The sequence below is a fragment of the Cricetulus griseus genome, chromosome 6 (assembly GCF_003668045.3).
Source record: "Cricetulus griseus strain 17A/GY chromosome 6, alternate assembly CriGri-PICRH-1.0, whole genome shotgun sequence".
Taxonomy (NCBI): domain Eukaryota; kingdom Metazoa; phylum Chordata; class Mammalia; order Rodentia; family Cricetidae; genus Cricetulus; species Cricetulus griseus.
In genome coordinates, this window is record NC_048599.1 from 16,156,421 (window position 1) to 16,178,497 (window position 22,077).

The 22,077-nt window shown below is 50.2% G+C and overlaps 1 protein-coding gene across 1 annotated transcript in view; it reads left to right on the forward strand.

The window, feature by feature from the left end:
* Jph2 (junctophilin 2) overlaps window positions 1–21,711 on the forward strand; it is a 58,189-nt gene extending 36,478 nt beyond the window's left edge. The window contains exons 3-6 of the mRNA XM_027423502.2: window positions 15,852–15,970; window positions 17,888–18,603; window positions 19,231–19,325; window positions 20,050–21,711. Coding sequence (XP_027279303.1) covers window positions 15,852–15,970; window positions 17,888–18,603; window positions 19,231–19,311 — 916 coding nt within the window. The 3' untranslated portion in view covers window positions 19,312–19,325; window positions 20,050–21,711. The remainder of the gene's footprint in view (window positions 1–15,851; window positions 15,971–17,887; window positions 18,604–19,230; window positions 19,326–20,049) is intronic.
* Window positions 21,712–22,077: the final 366 nt, after the last annotated feature.

Below are 22,077 nucleotides of genomic sequence, written 5' to 3' on the forward strand. Positions count from 1 at the left end.
CATGTATCTGTTTTAATTAAATTGATTAAAAGTCCCACTCCCTAGCTGTAGTAGCCACATTTCAACTGCTTGATAGCTGTTGCTTTGGGCAGCACAAACATAAAACATTTTCACTGCTGGGAATTTTGTTGGGCAGTGCTTTTGTGTGGCCTTGTAGGTCACTGCAGGCCATCACTGTGTGCCATACAGATCTGGGCACACACGGCAGGGTCCTTTCCTCACCTCCAAAGGTGTGTATGACTGAAGCATGCAAGGCCATTAAGTGCAGCCCCAGCCAAAATCAGAATATCTTTCCCACCACCCTTGCCAGTTGGCCATTAGCTTACCACCTCTGCCTCTGCAGGCTTGGGAGCTCAGCACTGCTGGAGATGGCTGAGACCAACTTTGGGCCCCTTGGCCCTGGTATCCGCTAGGCTAGGCTTTCCGCACTCCTGGGGCTTTTTCCTATAGATCCTGGTTCTGTCCCTGAGACTTGGGTCAGCCAGGTGGGCATCGAGGCTGCTGCTGGTGCCTTCCCTGGGGCTTGTGGCCACTCTAGTACATCCCCAGAGATCCATTTCCTTGTCTCCGGCTGTCTTTAGAGGGGAGCTTTTAGTCTCATACTTAAAGATGGTACCCTTGTTGTTGAGAAGAGAAGGAAGAGCAAAGGCCAGGCTTCTGTTCTTAGGTAAAAGCAGCACCCCCGCCCCTAACCTTGGAGGCATCCCATTGTTTCTTAGCTGGACGAAAAGGTGTTTTTAGGTAGATGCAACACACCCACCCTGAGTATAAGAGGCTTCTGCTTGTGGGGAAGAAAGGGGGCATGGGTGAGCTGCTAACATCTGCCCCAACATCCCTGCAGAGACTTAGACATAACCTGGTGTAAGATTATGGTCTCTTTATTCCAGAAGACACCAAGGTAAAACACAGGCCAGAGCTAGGTTATAGAACCCAGCTAGCGCGGCCAGAACAAAAGGGGCCAGGGTCCCCACGTGCAGCCCCTTAAGAAGCTCTCTTACGTCACCCCGGCTTTCCTTCACCCCGCCCTTATGGGCGAGTCCCGGGTCCACCTGGAACCTGTCCCAGGACTATTGGGCGGGGCTAGGGTGTCTCCCTACAACCTGGGGTCTTCTGTCTCTAGTCTCCTGCACTCATGTCTTCAGTGTCTTCACAACGTCCCTGGCTTCATTTCACGTTTCCTTACATTTCCTGCCTTCCTGGGTAGAGGCACAGCATTTATGCCCAGGCATGCAGGCTTTGGGGTTGGCTAATGCTCGCTCCCTAGGCAAGCTCTTTCCCTGAGCCTTGGTTTCCCCAACTGTGGAAGGCAGGAGAGCTTGTTCTGGTGGCCTAGTACCCAGGGTATTGTAAGGGCACATCGAGATAAGCTGTGTGAGTGTTTAAAACATGCTATCTGCCATGCCTGGCACACCAGCAGCAGCTGTCATTTTTATTATTATAGCCTTATCTTCCTCCTGGTGGTATTGACTGCAGAGTTAGAGCCAGAACAGGGCATGCTTTCTGTACGAACCTCAGAGTCCTACTTTCCCAACAGTCACCTGGGAAGAACCTGTCTCCTGCTACCTTGAGGAGGGTATGGTTGGAACCACAGATAAGAGGAACTGCATGGGGCCCCATCTCCACAGCCACCCATGGGGAAACCATAGCCCTCACACTGGCTTGTTGCTTAACTGCTGAAGCGCCCCCCCATCAGCCCAGGCTTCATGCATTCCTGTCTGGGAAGGGAAATTAGCACAAGGTCATGGCAGCCCAGTGCCTAAACTGTGACTTGTAACCCCACAGGGGTTGCTGTGGCCCTACATGAGTTTGGTCAGGGGTGAGTGGGGCTCATGGGACTCTGATCCGAAGGTTGAGGGCAGATCCACAAAGTGGGTCATCTGGAAAAGGGTTTCTTAGAGGCTCCCTTGATGCTCTCCACCCTAGCTTAGTTCCCCTTTGAAGAGTTAGCTGGAGCAATAAATATATGTATCTTATGGGAAGACACACCGAGTGGCCCTTAGGATTTCCCCCTTTATTAAAAAACAAACAAACAAATGTAGAACCAGGTGGTGGCACAAGTCTTTAATCCCAGTACTTGGGAGGCAGGGGCAGGTGGATTTCTGTGAGTTTGAGGCCAGCTTGAAAAGCAAGTTTTAGGACAGCCAGGGCTACACAGAGAAACTCTGTCTCAAAAAACCAAAAACCAAAACAACAAAAAAGACAAGACAAAACAAACAAACAAAAAACCCAACCCAACCCAAAAAAAAACAATCCCTCCCCAAAAACCCCAAAACCTATACCACTGGGGCTATAGTTTAGTGGTAGAGCACTTCCCTAGTATAGGTGAGGCTGTGTGTGTGTGTGTGTGTGTGTGTGTGTGTGTGTGTGTGTGTGTGTGTGTGTGTGAGTGTGTGTGTGTGTGGTGTGTGTGTGTGGTGTGTGAGAGAGAGAGAGAGAGAGAGAGAGAGAGAGAGAGAGAGATTCATTTGGTTTAAACATAGTCTACCTCTTGTTGTCCTCACCTCTGCATCTTATCACTGGCCACTGTTGTTTGTGTTTATGTTTTTCCCTGGGTTCCTTTCTGCAGGGATGAGGTGAAGCACAGAGGCACTTAACGCTGCTCAACGGCTATAAGCAAATGTGCACTTACAGACCTACTTTCTTCTTTGTTGTTTCTTATTTCTGTGTGTGTGTGTGTGTGTGTGTGTGTGTGTGTGTGTGTGTGTGTGTGTGTATCTCACATGTAAGGAGGTGCCCAGAAGAGGAACTCAAGCCCGAAGATGACTTCTGAGCCCCTGGACCTAGAGCTGCAGACAGGCAGTTGTGAGCCTCCTGATGTGGGTGCTGGGAACCGAATTCCAGTCCTCTCAAAGATCTGAGCTGTTTCTCCAGCCCCTAAGTTCTCTTACACAAAAGTTGCATATTATGTGTACTATTTTAAATTTTGGTGATTTTTCTTTTTGCACGACACATATTAGAGACATTTCTGTGTTTTTATGGATAAAATCTCTCAGGTTATTTGAAGCTCTCATGCAGTTCATTATTTCTTGGGCATCAGTTAAATGTGTTGAGCGTTGCTTTGCCGAGTCAGGTCATGCAATGCACACATCACTTTTCCTGTAGGCCAGCAGATTCTAGAATAAATTTCCTCTAAGCACAGTTGCTGGGTGCATGGCTCTCTGTAGGGGTGATCCCATTTTATCTTCATTCCGAGTCATGTTCAGGTGGGAGGCTTCTGTCATTGCTTGCAGAAAGACTTTGGGTGGCTTTGTGGGATTCTATTTCTCAGCGGTCTGTGTTTTGCTTGCTACATCTGTGGGGGAGAAACAATGACAACAAAACCCATCCTTGATTCCCTTCCTTGCCACATCCCAGCCTTGTGCAGTCACTGTTACCCTGGCTGCCCTGGAACATGACTTCAGCTCAGACAGAATCCAAGGGACCGTCCCTGTGACTACAAGCTAAGGCAAGGTTTCCAGAGGCTGGCTGCCCAGATACCTTCCCGAACAATGTCGTATCCACCTACCATTGGGATGGGTCAATCCTTACTATTTAAAAGTATTTTGAACTTCTTAAACCTAAATTAGTTGTAGATAAATTAGATAAAAAGAACTTTATAAGAACATAAGTAAAAATCTAGTAGCAGACTAAAGAAGTTAGTCAAAAGGGAAAAAAAATACAAGGGAAGATGCCACAAAGTCACCCTTCACTGGCTTCTCAGAGCCTGGCTTCAGGGTGTTGACTGCTGCGTTCTCCATCCTGTAGGAGTTAGGAATGTAGCTCACAGGTAGAGAGTGGGCTCTGGTAAACAGTGTCTGTTAGAATCTCATCTCAAGACAGCAGCCGTCCTCGCACTGTGTCCCTTGTGCAGTTCCTCTCCTGGCCAAGGCCTGCTCAGAACACTAGAACAAGAATCTCCAGGGTGGATGGGAGGAATTCAAGGCCACACGGCATCACTTTTTCATCCCCTTGTTTGTTTGTGCTAGGTAAGGAACAAGCCCAAATGTCAAGTAGATCCACACCAGTTTGCTCATGTAAAGCCCTTCTTCCCCTTGACAATTCAGGGACCAGGATCCATCTACCTTGTATCTCTGTCACCTTCCGTATATGGCTTCTAAGGTCACATTCTCTTCTTCTGGTAAAAAGAGGAAACACATTCCAGGATACCTGCGGAAGGATTTTCTTGGCTAGGCTGGGAAGTGGCTAGATTATATTCACGGCCTGTAAGAGATGCTGGGAGACAGTTTAGATGTGTGCCCAGGAAGAAGTGACGGCTGCTTGGTGAACTGCTCAGCTTCCTCAGCCATTCGATGAGCTTGAGCTACCACGCCTGGCATGTTTACATGGGTGCTGGGATTTAACTCAGGTCTTTGGGCCTCTAAAGCAAGCCCTTTACTGAGTGAGCCATCTCCCAGTCCACTGAGCAAAATCTTGTAGACTTTGCCTCACTAGGTTTGAGGTAATCCAGGTTCCTACTGTGGAAAGTAGAATCACAAATGCAGTCAAATTCAGGGCCTGGGGTGGAGTAGGGACTCACTTTGGCGTCCGGCCCCTTAGCCGATGTCTCTTCTGCCCAGTCCACCTCTCTGCTCTTGTTATATTTGTTTCCTGTCTTCTCCTCATGCTCGATCCCTTCTGACCTGTTCCTGTGAACACATCCCTAGCCCTGCCCAAGGCCCCACCACTCGCCCATAGCATCTCAGGCCCTCCACATCCTTCCTCATGATTTAACTAGCCATGGTTGGTCACCAGGCATCGACCTGAACCCATTGCTTGTCTTTTCCCATTAGGACACCTCTCGCTCCTTCTCTCTACACACACACACACACACACACACACACACACACACACACACACACACGAGAAAAAGAAAGTCAATCAGCTAGTAAATAAATGTAATTAAAAAAGAAAGAAAGGAAGGAAGAAAGGAAGGAAGTTTAAAATGGGGAAAGGAGCTGTAAGCTAGGCCATGTGGTACCAGAGTTTTCCTGTTCAAACCCTCCCTCAGCAGGAACCCCGGGAGAGGTCCCTGATCCCCTGACAGTGTGCCTATGGTGGCTGTAGGCGTTTCCACATCCCAGGATACAGGGACACACTCATCATTATAGCTGTTGAGCAGTTCTGTGGCTGAGAGGCAGTGATGGTAGACGTCTCTTCTGGAGCCTGGTGCCTGTCAAGGCCTGCACTGGTTAGTCACTGCAACAGGCTTTGGAACCAGAAGTGTGATTTCTGGTTATGGGTGGGTGAGATCCCCTGGTGGGGGTGTTCTTCCTGCAGGGTCTCAGTGGAGGTGCTGGGGATATGGGCTGCCAGGCCCCAGGAGCAAATGAGAGCTGCTTGGAATTCCTCCCAGAGTCCTTATCAGTTTCCATTCACTCTGGGGTGGGGCTCAGGGGGTTGTTGGTGCCACGGGGGTGAGGGGGCCGATCTGGAGAAAGCTGGAATGCCAAGGCTGAGCTCCACCTGGGGAGGGGCCACCCAGAGGCGGGGGCGTTGCTGAGTGGGGAGGGCTCAGCTGTCACATTCCTCAGAGAGAACGTTCCTGGGCGCTTTGTCCTTATTTAGGCAGGAGATGTCTGCTGACTTGGGTCTGCTGGATGCCATGGCAGGACGACTCAGCCTCACCAGGTAGGGGGTGGGGGGCAGGCTGACCGCAATCAAAGCTAAGTCAGCAAGCTCTGGAGCAGCCGATCCCAGCAGTCCCAGATACCCCAGGGTAGCAAGTTCAACCCTTGAGGAGCAAAGTACCTTGTCAGCAAAAAACAGCAGCCACTATTTGTGGGAGGCTGTCTGTGCCAGCCTGTAAGCCTGAGGGGGATGCCCCTACTCAAGGTTGTATGGCTTTCTGCACATGCTAAATAAGCTGAGCTATGGCCCGGCCCCAGCCCCGCCCCTTCCATCTTATTTTGGTGACCGTCACAATGGAATCCCAGGCCTGCCCCTTTCCTCCTGTGTGGGGGCTGGCTACCCAGCTTACCCACCTGTTAGTGAAGATTGCAAGCCAAAGAGGAGTGACAGTCTTTTATAAATTTATATCCCAGGGGCCTCCATCACTTCGGGCACTCTGTTAGAATAAACCACTAGATTCAAAGGGAGGGAATTACACAAGAGTGTGACTCTCAGGAGCCATCTGAGAGAACTGCCTGTTACCCTCATATTTCAGAAGAGGAATGCAGAGAGATTAAGTGACCTGTGCAGGTCACACAGATGGGAGCCTGGGTTCAACTTTAGATGACATGATCGTAGACAGAGATAGTATATCTTAACCTTGATGGCCCAGTTAAGTCTTTGTCTTCACAGTCCTGTTAGCAAACCAGTGCAGGTATGAGCACAGTAGGAAGGCAGATTCCAGAACAAATACATCCATTGGTTGGTTAGCATGGTGGCTTTGAATGCTGCTGCTTCAAGGGTAACTCTTCCAGGCATTTATAAAATGTCATTTAAAAATTGAAGTATGGGCCAGGTGTGGTGATGCACTCGAGTGGCAGAGGCAGGAGGATCTCTGCGTGTTCAAGGTCAGCCCAGGCTACAGGTTACAGGACAGCAGGACTAAATAGAGAGACCCGGCCTCAAAACACAAAACAAAAAAGTGCCTTGTTTTTTGTTTTGTTTTGATTTAGTGCTTGTGCTGGAAACTGAGGCTTGGCACATGATAGGCAAGCATCCAGCTACTATACCTTACTTAGCCCATGAGTGAACTATTTTGGAAGGGTAGCTCCCTGGATGGCTCTGAAGACCTCTGTCCTTTGCATAGCCAACTCTGGTGGGCCAGCAGGCCCATGGTCCCCTGCTGTGGCTTCTCCAGTTTCCAAAGTGTAGCTCAATCCCAGTCTCACAATCTACCAGGAACTACTGCCCCCACAAACCAACCTCCTCAGGGAGGTGAGGGACCCTGCTGGTGACCACCAGTTCTGGGGCCCCTCAGACAGGCTGCAGGGATGTGGGGGTCCTTACAATGACCCTCAAGGGCTTAAGGCCATTTCCAGTTGCTGGCTATTCTGGATTGTGACCAGAGGTGATGTACCGGAAACGAACGGCACACTTGAGGGAGGGCTTCAGTGCTGGGAATCTGGGCTCAGTTCTGGTCAACTCTGCTCTCTCTAGTTTCAAGCTTTAGGTGAATGATTTTCTGTGCCAGCATTTCTTCTCCAGGGAACTGGGGTGTCTCAAAGATGAATGTGACCATAGGAGTCCTAGCTTCCTATTGCTGTTACAACCAAAGATAGCACATTTGGGACTAAAGAGTCTTCCCTTTAGTTCTGGATCTGGGCCGTAAATGCTATGGACATTCATTCCCCCATCACTGGGCTAAAGCTGAGTGTTAGCAGGGCTGGTTCCCACTGTGTGCTCTGGAAGGAGAGCCCAGCTGTTGTCTAGTTTCAAATGGTCATTACCCTGACCCTTGGCTCACCACTCTTCCTGCATCCTTAGGGTACATCTCTGGTCCCCCCCATACATCAATTCCTCCCCCATTGTCAGTTCTTCCCAGTGTGCCTTATTGTACTTGCAATTACGTGTAGGACCTACCTAACCCAACACAGTCCCCATCTCACATCTGCCCGGCCTGTTTGCCATATAAGGGGACACTCCCTGGTATCTGTGATCAGGAGGTGGATATTTGTAACTAGTTTTCTAGCCCCCTGAATAGGACAAGGGGCTGGAATGCAGTTCAAACCCAGGGAGCCAACTCTTAGTCTAAGGCTGGAAGGACCACCTCTCCATCACCTTTCCACTCTCTGGAACAGATTCTGTACAGGAAGGATGAGCGTCCACAGTGGGGAGGTTCTGCCTAGGGACTGGGGGCAGGTATCACATAGACTTGGAACCCACACCCCCAAGGTCACCTCTGATATCCACATTAAGTGGAATATATCCACATTCAAAGATTGCAGACACTTACATGAGATCTTCTTTGCATTGGTGTCTTAGTTAATTTTCCAGTTATTGTGATTAAATATCCTGACAAATACAACTCTAAGAAGAAGAAGAAGGGGTTTATTTGGCTCTCAGTTTGAGGGCACAGTTCATCCTGGGGGTGGGATCAAGGCAGCAGGAGCTTGCAGTGGCTGGCCACATCACATCATAGTCAGGGGACAGAGAATGATGCTCAGCTCATGTCCTCCTTTTTAGGTGGGCTGGAACCCAAGCCCAGAGAATGGTGCCACCCACAGTGGGCAGCTTTTCCTGCCTTCATTAACCTAATCAAGATGGTCTCTTACAAGTGTGCTCAGAGGTTTGTTTACGACATGGTTCTAGATCTCATCAAGCTGCTAATCATCATAACAGGGCCTGCCCCATCCCAAGTGCTTTCTGGATATTGCTGTATAACTCAGCAGCTCCATGCCATGATTGTAGGGCTGTTCTTATCACCCTTTTACAGATGAAAAAGAAAATCAAGGCACAGGAACTTTAAGTCCCTCATTCTTACACCTATGCTCCCAACACCTCCAAACACTAAAATATGAGTGGCAATTTTTTTTTTTATAAAACTACTTGCTTCCCAATTTTCCTCTACATGGAATTAGTATTATCTTTTTTTTGAATTAGTATTATCTTATGGTATATAATATTTATAAAACATATCCTTAAAATATAGGATATAGAACTAAGGAGATAGACTTATATATGTGCTTACTTACTATACAGTAGAAATAATAAAAGCCAGCTATGGTCGCATAACCTGCCCATTGGGCTTTCTCCTCTCAGCGGCCTTCTATTCATTCCACTCTTAAGACTTTTCACCTTGTCTTATCTCTCCCCCCAGACTCTTCATCTTCCCAGAGCAGGGGCCATGTATGGCTCAACTTTCACTTTAATAACCAATGGGTAAGTGATTGACTTCTCTCTCCCTCACTTTTCCCACCTATAAAATGGTGGCAGGATCTGTCTTAGAAGCGATGTGAACCCTTAATCTCTTTGTCATTTTTTTTCTTATTAGAAGCAATCTTCACATCCCTAAATAGGAAAAAATAACTATAAAACACATAGAAGAAAATATAGGAGGAAATCCTTGTGACCTTGGTTTAGGGCAAAAAGCTTCTTAGATATGATGCCAAAAGTCCAGATAACAAAAGAAAAAGGTAATTGAACCTTGTTACAACTTGAGGCTTTTGTGCTTCCAAGAGTACCATTTGGCGTTGGTGGCACTCGCCTTTAATCCCAGCACTAGGGAGGCAGAGGCAGGTGGATCTCTGTGAGTTTGAGGCCAGCCTGGTCTACAGAAAGAGTTCCAGGACAACCTACAAAGCTACAGAGAAACCCCGTCTCAAAAAAAAAAAAAAAAAAAAAAAAAAAAAAAAAAAAGAAAGAAAAAGTGAAAAGTTGGCTAGAGGGCTCAGCAAGTAAAGGTGCTTGCAATGCAAGCCCAGAGACCTGGGTTCAACTCCCGGAACCCATATAAACCTGTATAAAGGTGGAAGGGGGAAAACCCACTCTAGGTTATTTATATTTTATTTTTTGAGACAGGGTCTCTTACCGAACCTGGAATTTGACTAGAGTGGCCGGCCACTGAGCCTTATGGAACCATTTGTCTCTGCCTTTCCAGTGCTGGGTTACAGATATACACCACTGAGCCTAGGTTTAACCTGGGTGCTGGGGATTCAAGCTCAGGTCCTCATGATTGCACACCAGGCACTCTACCAAGCAAGCCCTCTTGGCAGCCCCTTAGCCGACTACCTTAATGACATGTTTCCTGCTGTAGTGTTTAGGGTGTGTGCCAGGGCCACCTGGTAGGCAGGATCCCTAGACCATGACTGTACCCCATGATGGTTGTGCCTGTCCAGTAGTCCATGGCACAAACTGGGTGCAGAGTGCTCAACAGTTAGCCAAATGAAAGTCAGCGATCTCAGGAGAAGAAATGTTTGCTTCTGCATTAGGACAGAGGGCTGCAGACTTTTCTGTAACAGACAAGAAGGGAAATACTTCTGGCTGTGCTCATCATACTGTCTCTATGGCAACTGCATAACTCCAGACGGTACACAGATGATTGAGTGTGGCTGCCCTCCACTACAACTTTATACAGACACCGAAATTGGAATCCCAGACCATATTCACATGTTAGAAAATATTACTCCTTTATTATTTTTTCCAACCACTTAATAAAATAACTATTTTTAGCCATGGTGGTACAAAAACAGGCAGGGTCTGTATTTGACCAGGAGCTGAATTTGGCCAAGCCCTGCATTAGCTTTAAGAGAGGTTCAAGGTGTGTTCTGTTAGTAATTTGTGTCTGAGGGACCAGAATAGAGCCTGGCACTCGACAGACACTCCAAAAAGTTGTAGTTAGTGAATAAACCAATGCATTAATGTGGGTCTTGAGCATGGAGGGAGGGAAAGGCCTTCCAGGCTGGGGAACAGACCAAGCTAAGGCCTGGCTCCAAGAAGCCACTAATATGTGGACATGGGCGACAAGGAAAAATACTGGCTCTAAGCAAGCAGCCTGGAGCCTAGGGATGGGACAAAGAGGTGTGTGTGGGGGTGATAAACGCTCCCCAAGGTGGCTGTGCTGAGTGATGGCCCTGCATCATTCCAGAACTACCAATCTTATTTTTAACCCAGCCGCTGAAAGATAATCCAAAAGCCACCAAGAAGACTCGTCTCCCTGCCCCTCCCCTTGCCCCAGTTACTGCTTCCCTCTCCTCCTCTCCTCCCCTCCCCTCCCCTCCCCCAGCAGGCACAGCAGCACCCTAGGAGACCCTCACCCAGAGGCCACATCTGGATGGACGGGGTGGTTGAGGGAAGGAAGAGCCCCGTGTCCCCTATTAAAGCCTGGGTTGGGGAGGGCCACTGGTGCCTAAAGACAGCCATCCAAGGCTCATACCCCCCACCCCCACCCCCACCCCCACCAGCAGACTGGGGACAGCCTAGGAGGGAGCTGGCCTTAGCACTGTGGATGCTTGCTTTTCAAACTGGAGTCAGCAGCAGAGGCGATGGACGGCTGGTGGGGCACAGGTCACTCCCATCCTGAATCAGGGGATTTCTGGTGTAGCTTGAGAATTTGCATTTCTGATGAGCTCCAGGTGGTGATGATGCTGGGTCCTGTGCAGTGGCCACACGCCAGGTGGCACCTGTAACCTCTAGGCCGAAGCAGTCCTTCCCTCTAGGGTTGCCTGACGCACCAGTGAAGGCTACCTTGAGCTGGGTGTGGCTATTCCCACTCCAAAAGATATTCGACATGGCTGGGCTACATTTAGAGCATGGTTGGAAGCTCATGAAAGGTGAGACCCCCAGGTATAGGGATGAAAAATTCTCTGGACACACGTGCAGGGCAAGTATGGGGGAGGAAGATGCAGGCAGGGTAGAGGCATAAGGGCAGGGGAGCCAGAGTCCAGACCAGTGTGTGCAGGGAGAAAGGCTGATAAGGGGTCAGCCAGCCAGGCTGCGGGGTGGACCCAAGCATGTGCTTGCTGCCATCTCTGTAGTCCTCAAGTCTGGAACAGTGTGGCTACCTCAATCTCTACGCCTGTGCTGGCTGCCAGCTTCCCAAGCCAGCAGAAAAGGGGAGTCCTTCAGCTCATATGACCAAAAAAGGGCATCTTCTCAGCAGGAAGGTTGGCTTAGCATTTCTCTTCCCCCACCTGAGGTTTCAGGTCCCCAGGGAAGTGGCTCTCCAAACACAAGGCTTTTTCTCACACATACACACACCCAGGTCAGACTGAACAGGGGACTCACCCACCACTCGATTCTGATGTCAGGAACGTCTTGTGGCCCTAACCACCACCGTCACCACCTGTCTAAATTGTCGTCACGATGTGGGGAACACATCCCACCTGCCACTCATTTCATTTCTCAGAAAGTCTCCAACTCTCCCCCACTCTGAGGCACAAAGGGAAAGCTCTGGAGTCCCGGTGGGGTTGAACTGGGGTAAGGTGAGGTGCAGACACCGATTTAGTCTTTATTTAAAATATTCTTCCTAGTTTTTTCATCTGGCTTTTTAATGTTTGCATTAATTTACTGTAAAATATTGTATTAAACTGTGATTTAGGGAGGGTGGATGACTCGGTGGTTAAAAACATTTGCGGCAAAATCATGAGGGCTGGAGGTCCAGTCCTCAGAATCCACATGAATGCCAAGTGGGAGTGGCAGCCCTCCTGTAATTCGGTCATCACAATGTGAAGATAGGACCCAGAACAAACCAGCTAGCAAGACTCTGGGTTTGGTTGAGAGACCCTGTCTCACCGAGTAAGATGGAAGAGCGATTAACCTGACATCAACCTCACATAGGAACTTACACATGTGTGCCTGCACATATGTGTGTGTGTGTGTGTGTGTGTGTGTGTGTGTGTGTGTGTGTGCTCATGGCACACATGTAATTGGAAAAAAGTTAAAATATGATTTGTCTTGTTTCCTGAGTTCTTTGGGCATCTGAGTGTCTCACCTCACCTGAACTTACAGAGCCAAAGCTGGGGGGCAAAGCTTCTGATCCCCCCAAAGCCTAGACTGTCACCATGAAGCTCCTGGATCACGTATGCACACGGGTGCCTGTGTGTATACACCATGACCTGGGAAGCTCCTGGGCTGTGTGTGCACATGGGTGCCTGTGTGTGTGTTCAGGGACTGATTCTTTCCTGAGGCAAACTGTATGGCCTAGGGTCTGGGAATCTGACCTGTGTGACTTGGAGATCAGACTTCACTCTTCCTTAATGTGTGGAAGGCAAGCCTCTGGGTAGAGCATAGGCTCTAGTTCCACAATGCATTCCTCAGGTTGTTTCTTCTGTTTCTTCAAGTCTCCAGCCCTATGCTTGACTGAACCCCCCATCATCCCCCAGCAGCCAACGCCACTGACACTCTATCAGAACTCTTCTTGGAACTCTTCATTGCATTCTATATGCCCCTTCTGGGCACACCTTACTTCTGCTGTCATGTACAGGGCTGAGGTGCCTTCTCCCGTCAGGGTGGTCAGCTCCAGTCACATCTGACACTCCAAAGCAGTCATCAAGTGTACAGAATTTGGGGTCAGGGACTAAAGTGCCGACTTCCACATTCCTTTTCTACCCTTCAGCAGGCGAATTAACCTGTCCAAGCCTCTGTGTAAAATGAGGAGAGCGGAGCACCGGCTTCCTCAGGCATTCTGATGACGAGTGATCAACCCTTTGCAACTCCTTCCGGACAGGGCCGGGCATATTTGTAAACAGGGCTGTTACCGAGGTGGGCATTGTTCTTCAGCTATTCATGTTAGACTGGGCCAACAACTGTTACAAATATCTCTCTAATGTCAAGCATGTGACATGTGACGTGACAAGCGTTTGACGTTTGTTCTTGTAGCATTCCAGTGTGGGGCTGCAGGAGGAGTCTTCCTGCCACACACTGACCGACTGGCTCAGTTCCTCCACTCTATTTCTTTTAACAAAATATTTTTAGTTAAAATAGTTACTTTATGTGTATGGGTGTTTTGCCTGAATGGATGAGCACCATGTGTGTGCATTGCCCATAGAGGTCAGAAGAGAGTGTCATATCCCCCAGGACTGAAGTAATAGATGGTTGTGAGCTGCCATGGGGATGTGGGCATTGAACTCAGATCAATTCCCAGCACCAGTGCTCTTAACTGTTGATCCATCTCTCCAGCTCCTCTACCCCACTTCTCACAGGTCACCAGGGATGCTGCGGACAGAATTCAGGGGGTCTATGTCCCTAGAAACATGGCCTGAGGTGGCAATTCCCGAGCTAGTGAGACTAAGAGAATGCCCTCAGGACAGGGGGCCGTGAAAAGCAGACAGGAAAGGACAGGGCTGCACAAAGGCTGGTCTCAGCTTCAGGCGTGTCTGGTGTGAGCACAGTGGAGTGTGGGGTGGGAACAGCACCTTGGGGTTTTGATGGTCATAGAGGGAGTGGGGTGGTGCCATCCAGGCTGTTGGAGGCTCTCTGGGGCCAGGGAAGTGGCACTTTCACTTTGAACACTGTAGCTTTGCTTGCTGCATTTCTCTGGGGCAGCATGGAGTTACGGGCAGCTGGCATTCACAGCACTCCGGGCAGCCCATGAAGGGACTGGGCCAGGTACCCAAAGTGTCCGTGCACATGTGAACTGAAGTTTGGTATCTCCTTCAGTTCTGGGATAGGCAGTAGCTGTACCTGTGACTTTGTCTCTAACAGAAATCACAAGTTGGTTTTTTTTTTTTTTTTTTTTTTTGTGACACAAGTGCTAGGATTATAGATGAGAGCCACCACATCTAGCTATGCTCATTTATACTTCTAAACTGTGGTGATTAGTAGACCTGCCAGATATTTTTAGTGTTGATGAAAAAGGATATGCGTTATCATATTATAAATTTGTTCTTTTATTTATTGTTCATTGTGCGTCTGTACATGGGTGCATGCATATCAATACAGGTGCTCAACAGTCCAAAGAGGATGTTGGATCTCTTGAAGCCAGAGTTACTATTAGTTGTGAGCCACCTAATGTAGGTACTAGGAACGGAACGTGGGTCGCCTGGAAGAGCTATATTTGCCGTTGGCCACTGAGTCATCACTCCAGCCCCACAGATTTGTTCTTTTAAATATTTTATTAACTGCATCAATTCAGTGGTAGCTCTCCACAACCCCATATACTTTGCATATTTTAAAACCTTGTTAGAGCCTTCACCCAGTAGCTGATGGAAGCAGAAGCAGAGATTCACAGCTAAGCACTGAGCCGAAACTCCTGGAATCCAGTTGTAGACAGGGAGGAGTAATGAGCAAACAGGTCAAGACCATGCCAGGGAAACCCACAGAAACAGCTGTCCTGAGCAAGCTGGGGGCTCATGGACCCCAGCCAGACAGCTGGGGAACCATCATAGGACCGACCCAGACCACCTGAACGTGGGTGTCAGTTGGGGCCTGGGCAGTCTATGGGGCCTCTGGCAGTAGAACCAGCATTTATCCTTAGTGCAGGAATTGGGTTTTTGGAGCCCATTCACTATGGAGGGGTACTCTTTCAGATTAGATACAGAGGGGAGGGCTTTGGTCCTGCCCCAAATGATGTGACAGACTTTGATGATCCCCCATAGGAGACCTCACCCTCTCTGAGGAGTGGATGAGGGGTGGGATGGGGAGACGGTGGGGAGAGTGGGAGGAAGGGAGGGAGAGAGAATTGGGATTAGTATGTGAAATAAGATTCTTTTTAATTTTAATAAAATGAATAAAAACCTTGTTGATATTATTATTGTTATTGTGCATTTATTTGCATGGCTGTCACAGGACAACTCTTTGGGGTTGTTTTTCTTCTTCCTCCTTTACATGGATTCACAAGACTGGACTCTAGTCCAGGCTTGCTTATCAAGTACCTTACCTGTATCTTGTTTTGTGTAATTACAAATATTGTTCTGCCAGATGTGATGGTACATGTTTTTAATTTCAACACTTGAGAGGCAGAGGCAGTCAGATCTCTGGGTGTTCAAGGCCAGCCTGGTTTACACAGCAAACTGCAGGCCACCCAGAGCTACATGGTGAGACCCTGTCTCAATAACAAAACAAAACGTTGTCTGGAAAAGGAGTCCACAGGTTTCATCAGTTAGCCAAAGGCAGAAGAGAGGATATATGACACGAAAGAGGCCAAATGCCCTGTTCTGGGGTGATAGCCTCTTCCGTATTCAGCCAGCCACAGGGGAAAGGACTTTATTGATTAGACCTGGAAATAACATACATCAGGTCTTCCCAGAATGCACTAGAAGAATGCAGTCATCTCACCATACCTAACTATAAGGGAGACTGGGGAATACAGTCTATGTATACCTAGAAACTGGAGGACTGGGTTAGGGAATGCCCAGTTGTCTGGGCCAGGGGGCTGTAATACTTATTGACATCCCAAGAGAGAACGCCTGTCCAGGCTATCTTGCTGTGTCTTAGAGGGGATGGGCAGAGGGCTAGATTCTAAATCTCCCACCATATTGTCTCCTTAGGACAAGCCATGCCAAAGCCAAGGCTGAAGCAGCGGAACAGGCTGCCCTGGCTGCCAACCACGAATCCAACATTGCCCGCACATTGGCCAAGGAGCTGGCCCCAGACTTCTACCAGCCAGGTAGGGCCAGCCGCGGGTGGAGTGGGCAGGAGAGTCTCAGGGTGGATGCTTTTCCTCACTTGCTACAAGGTGGAGATGCCTAAGTGGGGCTCTAAATGCCTACGAGTTTTGTGGGTGTGGTACAAACAGGAGATAAGGGATTCATGGGTGTGCACACCTCTACCTCTGTGCAAGACTGGGTGAGAAGCTGAGGTTCCCAGCTGTGGGTGGGATCCACCCCAGTTGTCTCTTATCCCCCCTTTCTGCAAGACAGATGAGGGGAGCTGGTGATGCTGAGATGAACAAGTCTCTGGTGCATGGGGGCAGTCAAAGGGCTCTCTGTACCTTTTAAGAATTTGTGGGGTGTGGTTGGAATTTTATTTGGGCAGCCAACTAGCTCCCAAATAAAGACACGGAAACTTATTATTAGTTATGAATGCTCAGCCTTAGCTTAGGCTTGTCCTACTAGCTCTTTTAACTTAATTTAACCTGTTTCTGTTCATCTACGTTTTGCCTTAGGGCTCTTTCCTTTCTTTCATTCTGTATTTCCTACTTTCCTGCTTTCTCCATGTCTGGCTGGCGTCTCCTTGGCATCTCCTTTCTTTCTTCTTTTTTCAATCCTAAATTCCTCCTCCTACTTACTCTCCATACCCAAAAGTCCTTCCTATACCTCCTCCCTTGCTATTGGCTTTTTATTAGACCAATCAGGTGCCTTAGGCAGGCAAGGTAAAATACACATCTTTATATACTTAAACAAATGCATAGTTACATAGTCATTACATAGTTAAACAAATATTCCACTACAGTAGGGCATTGATCAGGCACTGCCTGTGTGTCAGGCAACATGTTGGGCTCTGGGGACATGCAGCTAGGACCCAGAATCAGAAAGAGTCACACAGGCAGCTTTGCATTGGTTAACACAGACTCTTACGTTTAAATCCTTGCCTGCACTTCACCAGGTTGTACAAGGTGAATGGTGGCACTCAGGTCCTGAACTATGACATGGGTATAAGAATAGTGCCTACTTTCTGGGCGTGAACTCAGCGCATGTAAAGGCTACAGTGAGCTTGCAGAGGCCGAGGTTCCTGTCCACTGCATCTCACATAGAGAATGAGTTCTAACTGAGTGGTCAGACCAGGACTTTGGGCTCTGGCCAGGTCTGTGGGTCTGACTTGCCACTGGGGCTCATTCTTGAGTTCCTAATTTAGTGGGTCTGGGTGGAGCCAGTAAGTGACACGCCTAATGATGGAGCATCTAGAGCCACCCTTTGAGAACCTGCACTGACAGGTAGACCTGGGGCAGATGGATCTCAAGAAGAGGGGCTGCAGGTTCAAAGGTACAGAAATGAAACAGAGTGGCATGCAGGAAGCTAGATGGTACAACAGGTAACGAGCGTGAGGCTGAATGAAGAGACTTGGGAAGGGGACCCCCGCATCGAAGGGGTTTTACGTGAGCAACACGTTTAGTGTATTGGAAACATCATTCTGGCTGCAGCTCACCATCCAAAGTGCCATCCAGAGTGACACTTCATCTGTCTGTGATGCAAGGGCTGCGACTTCTTTCTGGTCACAGTTCTCCCCCTGCTGGTTACAGGAAGCACAGTAGTCATTGCAAGTCACTTTCCCAAGTAAACTTTTTCAGACAAACGGGTGGAAAGAGACAAGTTAATCGCATCATCGTGGCCTTTTGCTGTGTAATGCTAGGCAAATGACTTAACGTCTCCTGGTCTCCTTTTCCTCTGTGCGACAGAGTTCACAATCTCACTCACCTACCTCACAGTTATTAAAATCGACTGCTTCCACCGCAACCTGATCCTCGGTGCAGTGAGTGGTGGCCTAGTAAACGAACGGGGCTCACAGGGGTTACCTGTCTGGCCCAGGACGGCCCAGCAAGCCATGGGTGGGTTCGAAGCCTACCTCTTTCTGTTGTCTCTGGCAGGTCCTGAGTATCAGAAGCGTCGGTTGCTCCAGGAGATCCTGGAGAACTCGGAGAGCCTGCTGGACACCCCGGAGCGGGGTGCAGGCGCCGGCCTCCCCGAACGGCCCCGGGAGAGCCCGCAGCTGCACGAGCGCGAGACCCCACAGCCCGAGGGAGGACCCCCGTCTCCGGCTGGGACGCCCCCACAACCCAAGAGGCCCCGACCCGCAGCGTCCAAGGACGGCCTGCTGAGTCCGGGCGCCTGGAACGGCGAGCCCGGCGGAGAGGGCAGCCGGCCCGTCACGCCATCCGACGGTGCTGGCCGTCGCAGCCCCGCGCGTCCAGTCTCGGAGCACATGGCCATCGAGGCACTGCAGCCGCCGCCGGCGCCATCGCGCGAGCCAGAGGTGGCGATGTACCGTGGCTACCACAGCTACGCGGTGCGCACCGGCCCTCCGGAGCCGCCGCCCTTGGAGGACGAGCCTGAGCCGGAGGCCTCCGGATCCAACTCCGCGCCCCCGTCCCCCTCTTCTGCCACCGCCCCAGAGGAACAGCCCTCGGCACCGCGAAGTCTGGTGCCCGCCACGCCCGCCACTCTGGAGCCCAAGCCCATCGTTCCCAAAGCCGAGCCCAAGGCCAAGGCGCGCAAAACCGAGGCCAGAGGGTTGAGCAAGGTCAAGAAGAAGGGTCGTAAGGAGGTGGCACTGGCGGCAGAGGCCGAGGTGGAGGTGGAGGAGGTGAGGATGAGGACAGAGGCCAGCCTCTGAGATCCCTGGGGCTCCAGATGGGTGTGCGAGTGTGTGTGTGTGTGTGTGCGCGCGTAGTGAAAGGTGTCTTGGGAGACTGGAGGCAGAACTGGTCGGGGCCAACATCAGCGAGACAGAGAGAGGGGCAGGGGCAGGTGGAAGATTGAGCAAGAGAGTGCATCTATCCAGCGTGTGGCATTTGGCCAGGGTACCAGCCACCTCTCTGTTCAGGACACAGCAGGGAGGCCTTCCTGGGGGTGGAGGAAGATCCCAACAGGGCTTGAGTTCTGGGCCTCTGTTGGAGTCCAGGAACCAAATACAGCAGCAGAGAGCAAAGCTAACAGTTGGGAAGGTGATTGGTGGGGGTTCCAGACTGCCCTCCGTGTGGCTTGCCAGATGTCCTTTCGAGGCCCTGAAGCACTGGGTTAATTAGCTCCAAGAACTCTCCCAGCTCTCATGGTCTGATGCAAATCAGGGTGCAGGGGCCAACTGTGAACAAACCAGGATAAAGATCCTTCCAGAAGTTCCTGCTTCTCTGCCCAGCATTGTAACCTGGCTAGGGATGTGGGAGTGTCTAGAGGTCCTGGGGACTTAGGAAGCCTTTCTTCATGCCTTCAGGTACCCAACACTGTCCTCATCTGTATGGTCATCCTGCTGAACATTGGTCTGGCTATCCTATTTGTTCACCTCCTAACTTGACCCTCATCTACCAGGTATGGCCAGAGATTGAAGCCTGCGAGTCAGGGTGGTGGGGCTTGGTACTTGATACTGGGCATGATCTCATGGCTAGGTAAAGCCCATCCCTTAGTGTCCAGGTGTACACCTTGCACCCCCCACATTTATGTGCTCCACTTTGCCACACCCCCTTTAGTTATCTGCCCCTCCACATGCCCTTAGTTGGTTCTGTTTTCTCCCTATGGTAGAATTTAGGCTTAGGCTAAAGGACAGAGGCCCTTACTGTGTGGTCTTCCTCCTGCTGAAACAAACATAACAGCCCTAGTCTAGAGCTTTGCCATACTGCATCTTGCCCTGATCTCCCAAAGACCTCCTGCTTTGATCCTGGCTTAGTGTGGCCTGGAAATTTCTAGACAGCCCCAGAAGAGAGGAAGTCCTTGTTCTGTCACTGTGTAATATCCACTGGCAGTGTTACCCTTGCGGCTATAGCTCTGGGTCTGTCTAGTGCTGAGCTCTGGAGGTTCTGTGAGTCATTGGACACCTGGGAAATCTTTCTTCAGGCACTGATAACTCTGGGGTCCAAAGACCAGGAGAAGTGACCCCGAAGACAGCAGGGAAGGGATGGGATCAGTGGGCCAGCAGGGAAAGGTAGGGGTGACCTGTCTCTGATTCCCTTGCAAAGTAGAGGCCTGATCCCTGCCTAGCTTGTGGCTCAGCCTTGGGTGCCATCTCCCTCTGCTGACTGGTATTGTTTCTCTTCAGAGCCAGGGGTTCCACTGAGGATGCCAGGACCTGTCTTTCTGCAATGCCAAGCAGGTGTCCCAGGAGGACTGGACCGTGGACCTGAAGCCTTGCTCGACCCACTCCATGGGTGGCCTTCCCGTGAGCCCTGGGCGCTGGGGTGCCTGAGGAGAATGTTTAGGTACCCTCCAGCACAAAGGACACCCTGAGAGAAGAAGAGTTCTGGTCGTCCCTACCCCCTTGACCTGCTCCTGCATCTGTCCTCAGCCCTGCCTCGCCTTGCCCTGCCAGCGTTCCCTGGGATTTTGTTTGTTTCGAGAGATGTCACCCTAGAAAGATATTAATACAAATCTCTTCCTCTATGTGCAACCACCAATCTAGTGCTCTGGTTGATGGCTTGAGGCCACCCAGGAAGATGAGGGGCACAGAAGTCCCTTGGGTAGTGAAGGTGTGAAGACGCTGGGGTAGTGCAGTCCTCCCCAGTCCATGTTGCTCCAGAGTTTAGAGAGTTCCGGAGGGCAGTGAAGGAAATGAGAATCCCAGTTGAGTATATCATCGGGCAATGCTCTGCATTCTCCCACCAGTTCAGTTGGCATCCCCTAGGACCAGCAGCAGGGGAGACCTGAGCATCTGAGCCTTTGGCCAAGAAGTCACCTTCAGGAGTCTGCGGTGGGGTGGGAAGAAGGCAAGGCATGTTGGTGATGGCCCCTGATTTTGAGTGAGCCTGGGCCTAAGGCTGGAGTTCATCTGGGGTCACTGATGTGTCCTGGGGTCATTGTGTAGGAGCCCTAGGCCTGAGAGCTACAGCTACTGTGATGTATTGGCTTAGAGGAGCATGGTGATGTATTATGAGTGGGGATCAGAGGGGCATGGTGTGGACGCCTGTGGAAGTCAAGGCCTACATCCCTGGCGCATATTCTCTGGCGGAGAGAGGCTGGAGACAAGCACTATCCAGGAAGACAGGAGTCAGCCTGGACTCCAGCTGGGGGCAGCCTGTGCAGTACCGAATTGTGCTTGGCAGAAGATTTACTTGCATGCACCTCACTTACAGACATTTGCACCACACTGCGTGTTTGGGCCCTTGGACTTGCTGGGTGCAGCATGGCAGCCCAGGACTTGTGGTCCCCTATTCCCAGGAGGATGGAAGGAAATAGTTTCCAGGCCCCCCAAGCTGAGTTGGAGAAAACTGCTGACTCACTCTGACTTCATTTCTTTGGACCTCTTGGACTTGCATAGAAGCTGGGCCTCCTCTTAGAACAGTCTTGAACATGGACATTGGGGGGTCAGCTTCCTTTTCCTCTCAGTCCATGAGCATCTTCTCTTTGAGTGTCACGCTGGCTGTCCCCTGCACTGCTGGGGCTTGGTGACTTGGCTGGAATCACTTTTCTACAGAGAGGAGCCTGCGGATGTTCCTGTACTAGCCAGTGTGGGCAGGACTTTGCCTCTGGTTGGGTTTTCCTGGACTCTAGAGAATAGGGATGGGTGGGTGGAGGTTACTCAGGGTGACAGGACCCAGGCCTTGGCTCTGAGATCATTGCTCTACTATGGGTTTTGTCCAACCCTGGGGACAAGCTTGTGACTGTCAAAGCTATCAAGATTGTTTTAGGAGGTATGTATGGTATGGGATGGGTTCAGGATGCCAAGTCTGTGCCAAAAATAAATCTGCATCTTCTCACAGCTCCAGCTGTGCTGTAGTGTCTGCTTGTGGGTCCAGGATGAGGGGTGGGGGTTGCTGGTTAAGGATACAAGGAGTGGATGGGAGATGGCAGGTCCTACTACATCACATCTTCTTTCTAAAGATGCTCCCATAAAGCACTGGAGGGTACCCGAGGGCCTTCTAGTCTGGAGAAGAGGCCTAGGACCAACCATCCCTTGTAGTCTTTTCCCAAAAGCTGCTCTGGTTAGCCTACGGCAGCACCAAGAGCCTGCCCTTTGAGATGAAGGCTCTCTGGACTCCAATCCTGGCTTAGACTTTCTGTCTAGATCTTCCATTTATATTGGCCTGTCTATAAAGTGGGGTAACCCTGACTACCTCCTGGGGTTACCATG